The following is a 14,687-nucleotide window of genomic DNA, read 5'->3' on the forward strand; positions in this document are numbered from 1 at the left end:
CCAAGGGCAATTCCGCTAAAAAAAAATTCCTCCAAACTAACCCAAAACAACCAGCACATCCCCCAAATTTATAGCCATTGTCAACTATACTGTCAATTTTTTGACTTTCTAAGCAAAATATAGTTCGAGACTCGCAAAGTTTACCAAAAGATCTTAAAATAACTTACTCGAACATCAGGCAAAGTATATAACAGAAAGGTTCCAATGTGCTCGGATCATACACAAACTGTAACAAATAGATTTAATAAGATGATCACAAATTTATGTAAACTAACGCAAAAGAATACCGTACTAAAGAAGAAAAAGTACAATACATTCTGTCTAGAGTTCCTTATCTAGTATCTATTTCACATGTCAACAACCATAGCAGCCTTCAGAACTTTAAAAATTCTGAACCTGCAGTAAAGATCTCAACAACACTTGATCGGAAGCCTCAATGCATTCCTCAAAATGCATTTGTCTTGTGTTGGGGGAAATTATTGTGCACCTTGAGATAAATCACTCCCTCTGCAATAATCAAGTTAAAAAAAAAAAAATTAACTATCAGAATAGTGAAAATCCAACAATAAAAACAAGTATAAACTTTCTGTTGCAAAAGGTTCACAACATTATTATCTGTTCCATCTCTAGCCTTGTGATATTCGTACTCAGCGGTATAGACTCCTAATGGGGCCTGTTGCTCACTTGGATATACTCTCATAGAAGGGTCTGCTCATCTGGCCCTTTGATATCAGTAGCGTTATCATCAGAGCTGATAAAAAGATTATGTCTTAGCTTTCTGGCCCTTTGGGATTCTAGAGGGGAGTGCATCTATTTTAAGTGTGGGCATAACGAGGAATTGCAATGTTTATGAAAGATCATACGGCATGTTTGAGTAGGGATTGCAGAAAATATGTGATTTATTTCATATACTTTCACAGCCATGTTAAATCAACAATGATAGTCAGGTTTTGAGATATGTTAAGCTTGTGTCTCAGAACGTGACCTGCTTTTCCTGTGGTAGGAAAACACTGGAAATCTTTATTTTCCTTTAAATTATTCTCTAGAATTTCCTTTTCCATTTTCCTCCAGAGCATCTACGAAAAACACAGCCTTAGGAAATTTCAAATTAGATGTATGTTCTACGGGGTTTGAAGTATCCAATTGCACCTCATTCTATCACTTGTATAGAGGTCCATTTTTGGCTAATAACATTCACCATAAGAATTAGACTAGTGAACTCACAGATGCCTTACTCTTACTGTGGCATCTGTGGTTTACTAATAACTTCACCATATGCCACCACTAGTAATAACTCATCTTTGGCAAGCCCAGAATTTTGTTGCCTCTAAAAAAAATTTCAAGGTAATGGGTAAACAGTTACATGCCCCCCACTAAATAGTTTCTTAAGTCAGTAGTTATTTTGCAGAAAGAAATTTGTGAGAGCATGGAGGATATGCAAGACAATTTATTTTTTGTTTCAGATAATATGGAAGACTCTGAATTATGTGAAATTACTACTTATGCCGAAGCTTGTAAGCGTTTCATATAAGTATTTTTAGAAATAGGAATGATCACCAAAACAATGATGCCATTTTTTTGGTAAAAATTGAAAGAAACCATAGGAACTTCTGTTCATCTGCACGCACAACATATACGTAGTAAAAAAAAAAACAAAAAAAGAAGCAAGTTACCCTTTGACGTTTGGAGCTCGGCGAGGATGGTGGGTTTCCACGCTGACGAGACAAGGTCTGTCTACTTGAGTTCTCCTGAGCCTGTACATCAGTTAGAAAGCCCCAGATAGCAGATTTTATAATTGATTATCCAAGTTGAAAAGAACAATTGTCCTATTTTATCTTTAACAGAGACGAAATCCCGTTAGTAAAGCAAACTTACCTGAGTCGATGATGTTTGTGTAGCTCTATCAATAGCATCACCTGGTGATGCCATGCCTGACGCACTTGCTGTGTTTTCAGATATAATGGGCATGATCTGGTGTAGTAAATTAGACAAGAAAAGTCCTTCATCACCCACTCTTGGTGCAGACTCCTGAGTAGGGGCAGCACCCTGACTTGTACCCTCACGACCTGCTGCAGAACTTGTACCCGATCCCTGGAAGTTGACATCACCAACATAAATCTGGTCTCCAGGAAATATAGACCTCAGCAACTGATCTAGCCCACTCTGAAACTGTGTAGAAAATCCTTCACCATTTTGTGTCCCATTACCTGAATAAGAGTTGGCTGAAAAACAAAAAATTTCATATTGAAACCAAAGACATCAAATGTAGAGTAGATAAAATTCCATCAAAATAAAAATAAATAAAAGCTGATGATTTACACTATTTAAACACATTAATCAGCTATAAATTGTGAAGAAATACTAAATAGGAACCATAAACTTATTGAACAGCTTTTGTTTACAAAACAAAGCAAGGTCAGAAAGATGCATCTTAAACTAGTCAGCATATAAAGAACAAAGCCCTTCAACAGTCACAGAAACAACAATAAATCAGCTGTTTTTAACATCCTACCAAGTTTTTGTACTAAACTAAGTTTCCAGTACTAACTAAGATACCATATAATTTAAAGAAATCAGGGAAGCAAGTGCAGAGTTACCATCTGCTCCAGGAAGTCCAATGTCTTGCTGTGGTAATGCAGAATCAGGATTAGGCTGTTGCCCAGACTCAAAATGATCAGAGCGACGCTCGTCAAATGCTTGAGAATCCCTTGGATTATTCAAATTTCCAGAAGCTACATGTTGAACTCTTGCAAGAACTGGATAGAATAATCCCACTGAACCACGAGATGAATCAGAAGGGGAGCTCCTGACAGAAGCAGGTACTGCTGTAACCACAGTCCTGATAGGAACCACCCGTACTTCAGATTCCCTGGTCAAAGATGGGCTTCCAGACAGTCCTGTAGTGGCTTGATGAATGGAAATTCCATCAACGGAAGTTGATGGGTTGTTTTGCACTGGAGACTGCTGTACACCAACTTGTTCCATTTGGTTAACAGCGGGTGAGGGCATCAATGAGCCTAATAGTAAAATTGACGTAAAAAAGGAGTTATAGAGAACCAATATGATCTGATTCCATACTTAACAATCAAACATAAGAAAAGCATTATGTAAAGGTGGCAACAGGTAAGAATGTCTCCAGCTTTGTTAAATTATCAAATCATACTAAAAAATCAAATTGAAATCAGAAACATGTGCTTGTTACTTGATTTGATACACTCAAAAAGGTGAAATCTTTTAACAGCATCCAGAATATCTAAGACCACCAAGTATGGCACCTGTGCGTATCCTGATGTCAATATTTCTTGGAACAAAACCAGAACCAAGAGATCCTCCAGGCAATCCAGAGTCAGGTTGTACAGTTCCCACAGGTATTGCCCCAAAACTTGTCCCAGGTTGAAAAGGAAGTGGCTGCTCAAAGTTTGGATTGAAGTGATGGAAGAGAGAAGAGGGGGCAAAGAAGGGTGGGGGAGATAGTGTTAAAACGGTCAGCCACAAACATAGGCAATTTCAACAATGTGGAGCTTATTACCTGGACCATTATAGGATTGGGACCAGATGTGGATATAAACACAGCAGGACCAGCATTGACCACAGCATCAGCCTGTAGAAGAAACAAGTCATATTCACACGGGCAGTATCACTTTAAGTATGTAACAATTTTGTTAATATGTCTTCTCCCAAACCACAGACAGCGGTACACACAGACAACCATGAACAGTCAATGTTGACTGCAATTTTGAGGTCATGTAAAAACAGGGAACAAAAAAAACGCACCGGTGTTTGGCCCATTCTCAATGTCATGGTTGTGCGGCCAAGCTCAAGCAGCAGAGTACCTAAGTTTTGCAAAAGAGCTCCAGATCTCGAAGCATTGGATTGAACACCCATCCTTGCCAAAGGATCAGTCAAATTTGCTTGATCCTGTAGTTGTCTTGCAAGTTGCTGCAAATATGAAAGAGAACAATGCCAAAGTTACTTTAGATGCAAATTTATTGTGCATCTCTTCGGGTAACAACTTGAAACATCTTCCCTCAGCAGGAAAAACATGAATGAGAAGCAACATTTCTTCTCCTAGAGTCTAGGGAAAACAGGGTTTGAAGAGTTCTCTTCATTAGAAACCAGGTTAAAACAATATATCTTCCCATTCTACACTTAGGGACCACCAAGAGATCTGAGACTACATTAGTACATTACATGCTAAGAAGCATGGATATGGAGACAGGATACAGATACGAGTCACAACACAATTCGAATATACAGACACAACAATTTTGAAGAAAAAAAAAGGTTAAGCTTAAGTACTTACAGACAGGCAATCAGCTGCTTGGTCAGTTAGTATTTGCCTTGTAGACAGCATCACTTCTGCCAAGGATGCTGGTGTTGGGAGCCCTGCCTCTCCAGCAGCTGAACGTGTGGCAGCTTCAGACTCCTGTCCGTCACTCCCAAGAGTGCCAGCAGCTTGAGAATTATTACTCTGGCTTCTGACTGGAAACTCCAAAACATTCCAGTGTATGATATTTGGAAAAGCAAAAACAGCAGACTGCATTGAAAGATCTAACAATAAAAAAGAATCCTAACCATTTCCACTAAATTCATGCCTCATACGCATCAAATACTGCGACAAAGTCGTCAAAGAATCAGGAATCACCTGCAAAAACCAAGGTGACTATGTGATAATTCTCTGTTCCGCGAGAGAGAGGGAGGAGGAGGAGGAGGAGGAGGAGGAGACACATAAAACTTGTTCAACTTGAAGATACTTGACTAAGAAAATATTTCAAATATGAAGGCAGAGTATTCCTATGCATATGGAAAAGAAAACAACATGCAAGGTAAGAACCAAAAAAGCGACTTGAAACTTACAGATGGACGCAGAGCTTCCAAAGGAATAGAAGTTGGAAATAGAGAAGTACCATTGTGAAGATTAGATTGACCCCTTGAGGCAGCTTGGTCAGTTTGCTGCCCGCTAGAATTTCTTAAGCCACTAACAGGTGTTCTTGAAAGCCTTTCTGGAGCAGCATCCTGAAAGTAAAAATAATAAAAGAGTGAATTAAATGTGATCGGATATTTCAATTGATTATAAGCTCAATTCTTCTAAAGTAATGAAACAAAGCTCCAGAGAATACTTGTCTTGCTCATGAATATATTAAGAACAAATTTTTACTAAAATAAATTGATTCATATATGCAGATTATCATCACTAACTTAATTATTGCATTCTGTCAAGTGGTCAACTGGGAATAAGTCACTTGGAGAGAGAGAGAGAGGAGAGTACATCCACCGATAGGAATAAATAATAATAATTTGAATGTCACAGATAAACCTAGTTGGAGAAAATTATGACAAGAAATTGAACAAAATGAACAGACTTACCCTGACATCAGCCCCTTCATTGCCACTTCCAATATTTGTGATTCCAAAAGAACCAAGAACAGCTGAGACAATCTACAAAAGAGGGGAGGGATAGTTAGCACCATTTAGAAGGGAGGGAGGGAGGGGGGGCGGGAGAATAAATAAATAAAATAAAAAGAATACATGATAGCTGATACAATTACCCGACTGAGATCTGGAAGAACTCCATCACCTTGTTCAGATATATTGAAGGTTCCAACAACTACGCTTGGACCTGCTTGATTGCCCTGACGGCCAGTACTTGATGCTGGATCAGTTACTACAAAAGGATAATACTTACTATTCAGCATTAGCTGTTACAGACTTGAACTAATCTCTTATAAAAGAGAGAATGAACAGAAAAAAATGCACCAATATGTAGGATTATACAATCGACACATTCAAGCCAAAAAAAAGAAAGTGTTTAAGTATTGCTCAAAAGAATCCCTACTACGAAATATAAAGGAACATAAAGTAACATCTGCCAAATATTTTCCAACAGTCACACTGGAAGACATTGATACAATATCAGAATTCAGAGCCAGCTCCTTCGTTAACTTTATTTTTGAATTTGTGATCATGAACAAATAATTCAATTGGATTACATACTTTACAATCAATAAATTGTAATATACGCCCTAAGATATCTACCAAATAACTGAAATCATTACTCTGCTTATGAAGTACTCCAGCTTCTTATGATTGTTCTTAAGGTAAATTTCAGTCTCTAGCAATTTTCTGAGTTTTTCAGTGACTTATTTTGGAAACTTTGCAGAACATTTTAACTTGGCCAAATTCTACTTGTAGAAATAAATCTAAAGGGAAAAGAGAGAGAGAGAGAGAGAGAGAGAGAGAGAGAGATGTCTCAAGAATGAGCAACAATAATGATCAAAGCAAATTACCAACACAAGGGGCCAGAAGTTTTTAAGGTTCAAAGTGAGAAGAGCAACATAACAAATCCATAAAGGAGAGTGTGAAGTAATATATAAATCATGGTTTCAAAAGTACAGTGTAACTGACTACAGGAGTTTCTGGCAATGAAATAATCTCAAGGCCTCTAATAAAAAAAACAAATTAGAAAAAAGGTGCCCATATGAATATGAAACTATGGTAAAGTTCTCATACTATAGATTTCACAAAGTCACAGAACTCTAAAATAAAGTTAATTAGTAGACAAAGCACAGCAGACCAGGATGATCAGGAGAGCTCTCCAGTGATGGCGGAATTGGTTGTCTAACAACCATATGCAGAGTGTGACCATCTTCCACATCTAAATTCATATTATGTAAGGAACTCCGATATCCAAAGGAAACTATGTAAAAATATTCAAAGCTATAATTAAAATGTGAAATCTGAGTCATACATAAAACAGCAACTTGAGCATCCTGTCCAACAGCACCAATACCATACAATTAAACCCTCTATTTTCCCAATAACAATGAAAAACATTTAATGCTACTAAACCATGTTTTTTTAATAAGAAAAATTTTAATTACCAATAAGGGGGGAGAACCTTGTACATTCACATGGCCTATATGCTATACATCCACCGCCATAGACAAATCCCCTACAGACTGCAGAAAAGACAAAACATAGAAAGTATGGTCCTTTCCAGAGAGAGAGAGAGAGATGAAGATCCTTTCATGCTACAACTAGGTAACTCAACACCATCAAAAGACCTCCTATTACTCTCCTCAAAACACTCAAAGCTGCAGCCTGGCACACCTTTTTCTCCATCTCCTTTGGACAACCAAAACTCCAATCTCACTTATCACCATTCAACACCAAAAACTCAGCAAATCAAGCTCCATAACTCACCAGCCATATGACAATGAAAGAGAAGATGATTGAAGTTTTCCCCATCATTCTTACCAAAAGTTAAAATAGCCACATGTGCAGCTGTCCACACACACACACACACTATGAGGGGCCTTACTTCGCCAAATAATTCGCCAAGAGAGAAAGAATCCCCACAACCACACAAAATCCTGATGAATGGAATGCACCGAAATGCACCCCTTTCAGATATGTTCCATGCCATAACATCTTGATCACCCCCATGAACCCCAGTCATATCAAAAACCCAGAAAAGCCTCCATGGATTGAACTTCTCAATCCTTTAAAGCCTCCAAATTCGGCAACCAACAAATTTTCTCCCACTGAAACATCTTTACCAAAGTCAATTGAAATAAATCCATAAACACCTCCCCTAATGGTATATGGCCAGTGGCCACATTACGAATAAAGTCAAAACCTCACTCTACCCCATTACCGCCTCGAAATAAATTCTTTTAGCAAATTCATCCCATAGAGAGAGAAACAACCAATTTTGAATATCATGATCTTCGATTTTGATTTCTCAATTGCAAAGGAAATTACACAGCTCAACGTGTGAATGGAGTACATGAAAATGCTGGTATGCACGCTAACATCCATCAAAGGAGAAGATGAGAAGCATCTTCCTAGTTTCAACTTGTATGGCATAGCTTAACTAACAGATCCTTCTTGTATAAAGAAGCATTCAATGGGTAATGACCACATGGGGTAAGCTGTACACAGAGTGAAATAAAAGTAACAAATACTGTCAAATAGATTAAGCCAATAATACAGAGACTAGCATACTTGCACTGTCAACCTAGGATTATAAATAAATAATTCATGTTAAGACTCGATAAGTGCATCAAGAAAAGGATACGATAAGCTGAGAGGAGCTGATCATCCTTCAAAACTTTACCGCGGCATATAAGCCGCTGTTGTTCACACAATACACCAGTAACAGAAGCAATTTGCTCCTTTAATGCAGGTACAGGCACCTGCATGACATTCACAAATAGAGAAAGAAATAAGAAATAGCACGAAAACTTTAACTGACAACATGCTAATGATAGATGTGCTTGTACATGTAGGCATAAGCATAATTTTGATCACAAACATGCACAGGCATATATGCACAGATCCAGGAGAGAGAGAGAGAGAGAGAGAGAGAGATTTGCAAACCAGGATTGCAACTTATTGTTTTCTTCTAAAACTGACATAATTATAAATAATTCTAACAATTGGTACTTACACATTTATCTACTCGCAATATGTATGTTTGCGAATCCAGTGTCTTTATCTTTATTTCAACATCATTGCTCCCAGAAATCATAACTTCTTCACCACCAGCACTTCCCATTTTCTTCAAAGTTCCACTCAATTTCTGAAATAATTGCATAGAGTAATGGTTAGCATTTGATTGGCTTCAACAACAAAACATGGTGCTGGGCATGCTGCTGCTTGCTATATTAGTAATCACAACAACAACAACAACAACAACAACAATTATAATAAAGAACTTGAAGCTATAACAAAACCCATTTTAAGTTTAACTATGGAATTCAATTTGTCAAGATGCTACAGCCAACCAAGAACTATAACAAACTCAACTCCATTGAACACCCCTAAATAAGCAGAACCCATAAATCCCAAATGCCTATACATCCATAAATCCAACGTAACAAACTCAATTGAAAGCTGAATTGAACAAAACCAATTAATCGTTAAATGACACTAGCAATCTCAATCTTAATAACATTTCAGGATAGTGAACCAAACCCAAATGACGAAACTTTCACATTGATTGATACCTGCAACACCTGCCTTGAACCCAAATCATTTACTGATTCACACTAACGAGAAAACTTTAAAACCCCCAAAAGACCATGAGATAAATTCTCAATTCAATCTTAACGAGAATTCAGAAGATAGAATCAAAACAGCCTCATCATTATATGAGGTCGGTTGATAGAAAAACAAGCACGAATAACCTATAATTGTATACGAAACACTGATTACAGATAAAGAAAACATCGATAAGATAACAATTCAATGATCGAAGAGAATGGGAGAGAGACAGAGAGAGCTAGCTACCTGTGAAGCTTGATCGAGAACGTCTCGAACTGAAATCTATCGAGCAGAGAGAGGCCTCTCTTGCTCTTGCCTTGCCAAGGCGATTTCTCTCTCTCCTCTTTGTCTCTCTTTCCCTTATATCGATCTACTTCAATGCCTGCGCCGTCGATGGGTTTAAAATTATGTAAACAAACCACACCGTCAGATACGACTACTTTCAGTCGTCAACGCAAATCACAAGTTCGGTTCAATTGCAATGGTAATAGTTTTCCGCCCAGGATTATCTGGAGTGTTTTTAATAGAGATTTTTATTGATAAATCCATTCTAGAGTTGTTATAACTCATTAGGTGCATAAAAGAATATGATAACCTTATTAGTCCCATAAACTTTTCTTTTTATTCCATAAGGTCCATTTTCCTAATTTAACATATTTTACTGGACTATTTTGCCCCCATATATATATATGTATGTGTATAGTGTTATACGCATTTACATATTATGTGCCTGTTTACGTGGCTGTTTCCTCGGTGATTCAGTTTGGCAGTTTCCATTTTACGTTTCTCTTCATCAATCCAATTCCAAGAGATACGTTTATGTTTTGCATACTCGTTCGAAGGATTGGTGGTGCTAGGGTTTCATTGTTGGTGTTCTAGTCTGGTTCTGGTTCTGTGGTTTGCGACTGAAGATGACGAAGAGGTAGCTGTTCGGCTGTCACATTTTCCGAGCTTTAAGTAGTTCGAATCAGTTGTGTTCGACTTTCTGGAGGATTGTAGGATTGCATGGTTGAGGTTAGTATCAATTTGATTGTGAATAAATGTTCAGTTCATTTGTATGATGAAGCAGATGCTCTGTTTTTGGATTGATGTGAATTGGATGCGCTGGCTTTTCAATTATATGCTTCTTACGTCGTCCTGTGGAGGGGAGTACATTCATATTATGTGAAGAACAGTGTTAGTTCTCATTTTAGTTAGTTGTATGCGTCATGAGGATCTGTGTATATGATTTGATTATCAGTATATATGGCAATGTGAATGTTGACATTTTGCTAATGTGGATTATGTGAAGAATGTGGATGTTCTCATTTTAAATTGATGTTTACTTAATGAGGCTCTGTGTGTGTGATATAATTCAGAGTGTATGTTTCAATGTAAATGTTCAGATTTTGTTAATATTATGTGAAGTTTGTTGGTGTTCTCATTTTTACTTTGATGTTTGCAATTTTGGCATCTTGTTAATATAAATGTGAATGTTCACATCTTTGTATTTGTGAATTATGGATTTAGCACCTGAACTGTACACGTAGTAATTTTTGATTATTTGCACAATGTGATTTTTGATGTCGATTTTGATTAAATGTGTAGTTCTCATTTTACTTGGACGCATGCGTAATGAGGATCTCTGTAGATGATTTGATTATCAGTATATAGGTCAATGTGGATGTTAACAATTTGTTAATGTGGATTATGTGAAGAATGTGGATGTTCTCATTTGAAATTGATGTTTGCTGAATGAGGCTCTGTGTGTGTCATATAATTTAGAGTGTCTGTTTCAATGTAAATGTTCACATCGCGCGAATATGATGTGAAGATTGTTGATTTTGTCATTTTACTTTGATGTTTCCTTAATGTTGACATGTTGTTAACAACAATGTGAATGTTCACATCTTCGTATTCTGAAGCATGGATTTAGCACTTCGGCTGTACGCGTTCTCATCCATTTTCTGCACAAAGTGAATTTTCATATTGATTTATATTAATGTTCATTGTTGTCGTTTTTGTGTTTTTATAGGAGATGGATACCTTTATGATGTTGGTGTGTACATATGGTTGCAGTACAACTGCAATAAATGTTGCCTGCGCAATGTGTTATTCTCGTTTGGTGGAGTGTTTGTGTGAGAAATGGGATGAGTTGTCTGCTGGTTCTATTTCACTGTTCTGTAAACTACCTGGGATTAGGAAGTGTGATTTGGACAATGAGGAAGAATTTCAGAACATGTTACTGCTTGCTAAATCAATGGGGGTACAACATGTAGAAGTTGTGGTTGAGTTGAAAAGTGGTATTGTTCAGTCGACTAGTTTGGGATTGGTGCGAGTGGGGGTTGAGGAAGAAATTGATGCATTACGAAGATTTTGCCACCATAACGAGAAGGTGTTGTTGTCAGCCTCTTGGGCAAATGGTATTACGCATGTGGGACAACGGTTTGTTGGAGGTGCACAAGAATTTCGTGACGTTTTATGTAAGTACGTCATCCAATGTGGGTTTCAGTTTACATATGTGAAGAACGAGACAACAAGAGTTATTGCTGTGTGTGCGATGCGGGAGGAGAGGGGCTGCTTGTGGGCTATACATTGTAGAGCACAACGAGCAAATGATTTTTTCTACATCAAGAGTTTTAGTGATGTGCATACGTGTGGTACGGATGTCCGAACATCGAAGAATCCACGAGTTAGTTCGGATTTGGTGTCGAGTACCATATCTGAAATTGTGAGGGACAAGCCGTTGACTCGGCCGTGTGATGTTGTTACTATTTTGAAGAGGGATTATGGGCTAGATGTGAGTTACCACGTCGTATGGTTGGCTGTGGAGAAAGCAAAGGCTAGTATTCATGGAGATCACTCATTATCGTTTGACCAGCTGCGGTGGTATTCGGATGCGGTGATGCGGTACAATCCGGGGAGTTATGTCAATATTGACTCTGATGCGAGTAGTCAACAGTTTCGTCGTTTCTTTGTGTCATTCGCTGCGTGTATTTCTGGGTTCAATTCTTGTCGGCCTTTATTATTCTTGGATGGAACATTCCTCAAAGGAAAGTACAAAGGTCAGCTACTGGCGGCAACGGCAAAAGACGGAAACAATGGTTAGTAATTTTTTTGCCTCTATATTCATGTCAATATTCACATTGACATGCATAGTATGGACAAATGAGTGATGGAGAAATTATAAGCACTATGAACATTGACATTAGTATGCACTGATGTGAATGTTCACATCTGTGTCTGCTGATGCCTGTAATGTGAACATTCACATTATTTTACATTGATCCATTCACAGTATTGTACATCTGTGCCTGCTAATGATAGTTATGTGAACATTCACATTCACATCAGTGTATACTACTGTCAGTTGATCTGTTAATGAGCATTACTGTGATTGGTCATATTATCAGTTGCTGAACAATCAAAAATGAATTATTGATGGGCGTTAATGTGAATGTTCACATTATCAATTGCTGAATTATTGATGGGTGTTGTGTTGTAGGTCTGTTTCCTGTTGCATTTGCGGTTGTTGATTCGGAGACCACGGCGAATTGGTCGTGGTTCTTGCATGAACTTGGGAAAGTTGTTGATGGTAACCGGCAGATTACTTTTATTTCGGATCGTAATCTTGGCCTGTTAGAAGCTATGCCGAAGGTGTTCCCATCGGCTCATCACGGTTATTGCTTACAACACTTGAAGAGCAATTTAAGAGACCGGATGAAAGGAATTGATAATGGCTTCAGGGATCACCTAGTAAGTAGTTTGGGTGATTGTGCTTATGAGCCAACTGTGGTAGGGTTCCATGAAAAGCTTGCAAAATTAAAAGAGGAGGGTAAACAACGAGCACATGATTTCTTCAAGGACTTGGCACCTGAGCACTGGGCAAATTCATACTTCAGGTAATAACAGTTTCATGAAGTGTTCCATTGGGCAAGCCAAAATGGTAGCGATGTGAATTATCAGTTACGATTTGTAAAATCTTCCAATTGTGTTTCACGTTCAATGTCAGCGATGTGAATGTTCACATCTGATAGCAATGACTCATTTGAATGATGTGAATGTTCAAACAAGTTGTCATATTTTGTTGTTGTTAACATTCACATCATTCTGTCATTTAAGTTGATGTTAGTGTTCACATCTGTGCATCGTGTAAGTTGATGTTAATGTCCACTGCGATTGGTGTTAATGTTCACATCAGTCAACGTGAGTGTTCAAACCTGTTAACTTTCGGGGTGTAAAATGTTTGTGATATTGTGCAGGGGCATGCGTTATGGGGAGATGACTTCCAATGCGGCGGAGTCATTTAATAACTGGATTAAAGAAGCGCGTAATCTTCCTATCACTCAAATGGTGGACACAATTCATACTCAGTTGATGCGGCAAATGTCTGCACGGCGTGACCAAGCAAACAAATGGAATGAGCTTATTTGTCCTACATTTGAAGCAAGGCTTATGGATTCGTTCAATCACAGCAGGTCTTGGCAAGTTAGCAAAGCCAATGAGAATGTGTTTGAAGTTCATTCGATACCATCTGTCACTGTTGATGTTGCGAGGCGTACATGTTCGTGCTTCAAATGGCAAATTAACGGATTCCCATGTGACCATGCTGTTGTTGCCATTCAGAAGAGCCGCTACAATCTCAATGATTGTGTGGAACATTACTTTCATGTACAGACATATCGCGGAGCGTATTCGGGTGCCATATTCCCTATACCATCGGTGGAGAAGCCGTCTTTTGATCCCATGGACTTCACTATATACCCGCCAACTGTGAAAAGACCACCCGGAAGGCCGAAAAAGAATAGGATCCCATCAAGGGGTGAGAAACTTAAGCAAATAAGGTGCGGGAGATGTGATAAGCTGGGGAGCCATAATCGGAAGTCATGCAAGGAGCCGATATAGGATGTACATTTTTCATTTTAACGTTGTGTTTTACATTGGATTCTTATATTCATTTGTGCCTTTTCATTTTCTTTTTCTGTACGAAACTGATTTTTTGTTAAAGTTGTAATGATAAATACATGATGTGGACATTCACACTTACGTAAACGAATCATATTATGTGAAAACTTGCACATGGGTTGGACGTTTTTACCTTATTGTTGTCAATGTTGACATGAATACAAGATGTGATGTGAACTTTCACATTCATGAAGATTGACATGGTGTGAACATGTACAACTGTTATGAATGTAAAGAAATGTGAATATTCACACCTGTTCATGTTACCCGTAATGATGTCATGCAAACAATGTGTACATTCCTGCACAAGGTATGTGTGTTATATTGAAAACTAGTTCCACAAATCGCATCAAATATGCTCATCAAAACACGGCATTATGAATATCATAAGTGATTATGAACATTCACATCAGTGTTGAAACTGTGAACAGTCATAGCTGTAAACGTTAGTGCATATGAATATCGTAAGTGAATGTAAACATTAGTGCATATGCATTTGAATATCATAAGTGAATGCTCATCACAACACGGCATTATGAATATCGTACGTGAGTGTGAACATTCACATCAGTGTTTACAATTGCTATGAGCAACCACAAATGTGAATGTTCACACATGTGTATGTGATCCATACTGATGTCACGTAGACCAAGTGTACATTCCTGCACAAGGTATGTGTGTTACATTGAAAACTG

General features: G+C 37.9%; 1 protein-coding gene across 2 annotated transcripts; it reads right to left on the reverse strand.

Annotated features, from left to right (window-relative positions):
• Positions 1–139: 139 nt before the first annotated feature.
• LOC114273916 (ubiquitin-like domain-containing protein CIP73) lies at positions 140–9,558 on the reverse strand. 2 transcript variants are annotated; one of them, XR_003633242.2, is made up of 17 exons: positions 9,295–9,531; positions 8,453–8,584; positions 8,081–8,198; positions 6,575–6,655; positions 5,550–5,665; positions 5,368–5,439; positions 4,858–5,016; positions 4,576–4,645; positions 4,304–4,482; positions 3,775–3,939; positions 3,530–3,601; positions 3,276–3,408; positions 2,598–3,017; positions 1,876–2,222; positions 1,674–1,754; positions 608–751; positions 140–507 (listed from the first exon to the last, which is right to left on the reverse strand). XR_003633242.2 is itself a non-coding variant. In XM_028215742.2 (16 exons), exons 2-16 carry the CDS (start codon positions 8,558–8,560, stop codon positions 499–501), a joined length of 2,130 nt encoding a protein of 709 aa, XP_028071543.2. In that variant the 5' UTR covers positions 8,561–8,584; positions 9,295–9,558; the 3' UTR covers positions 140–498. The 2 variants fall into 2 exon arrangements, 1 of the variants encoding a protein (XP_028071543.2); XM_028215742.2 differs by lacking the exon at positions 608–751 and having other exon boundaries at positions 9,295–9,558.
• Positions 9,559–14,687: the final 5,129 nt, after the last annotated feature.

This window comes from Camellia sinensis, chromosome 13, assembly GCF_055761805.1.
Source record: "Camellia sinensis isolate YWXY chromosome 13, ASM5576180v1, whole genome shotgun sequence".
NCBI classification, from domain to species: Eukaryota; Viridiplantae; Streptophyta; class Magnoliopsida; order Ericales; family Theaceae; genus Camellia; species Camellia sinensis.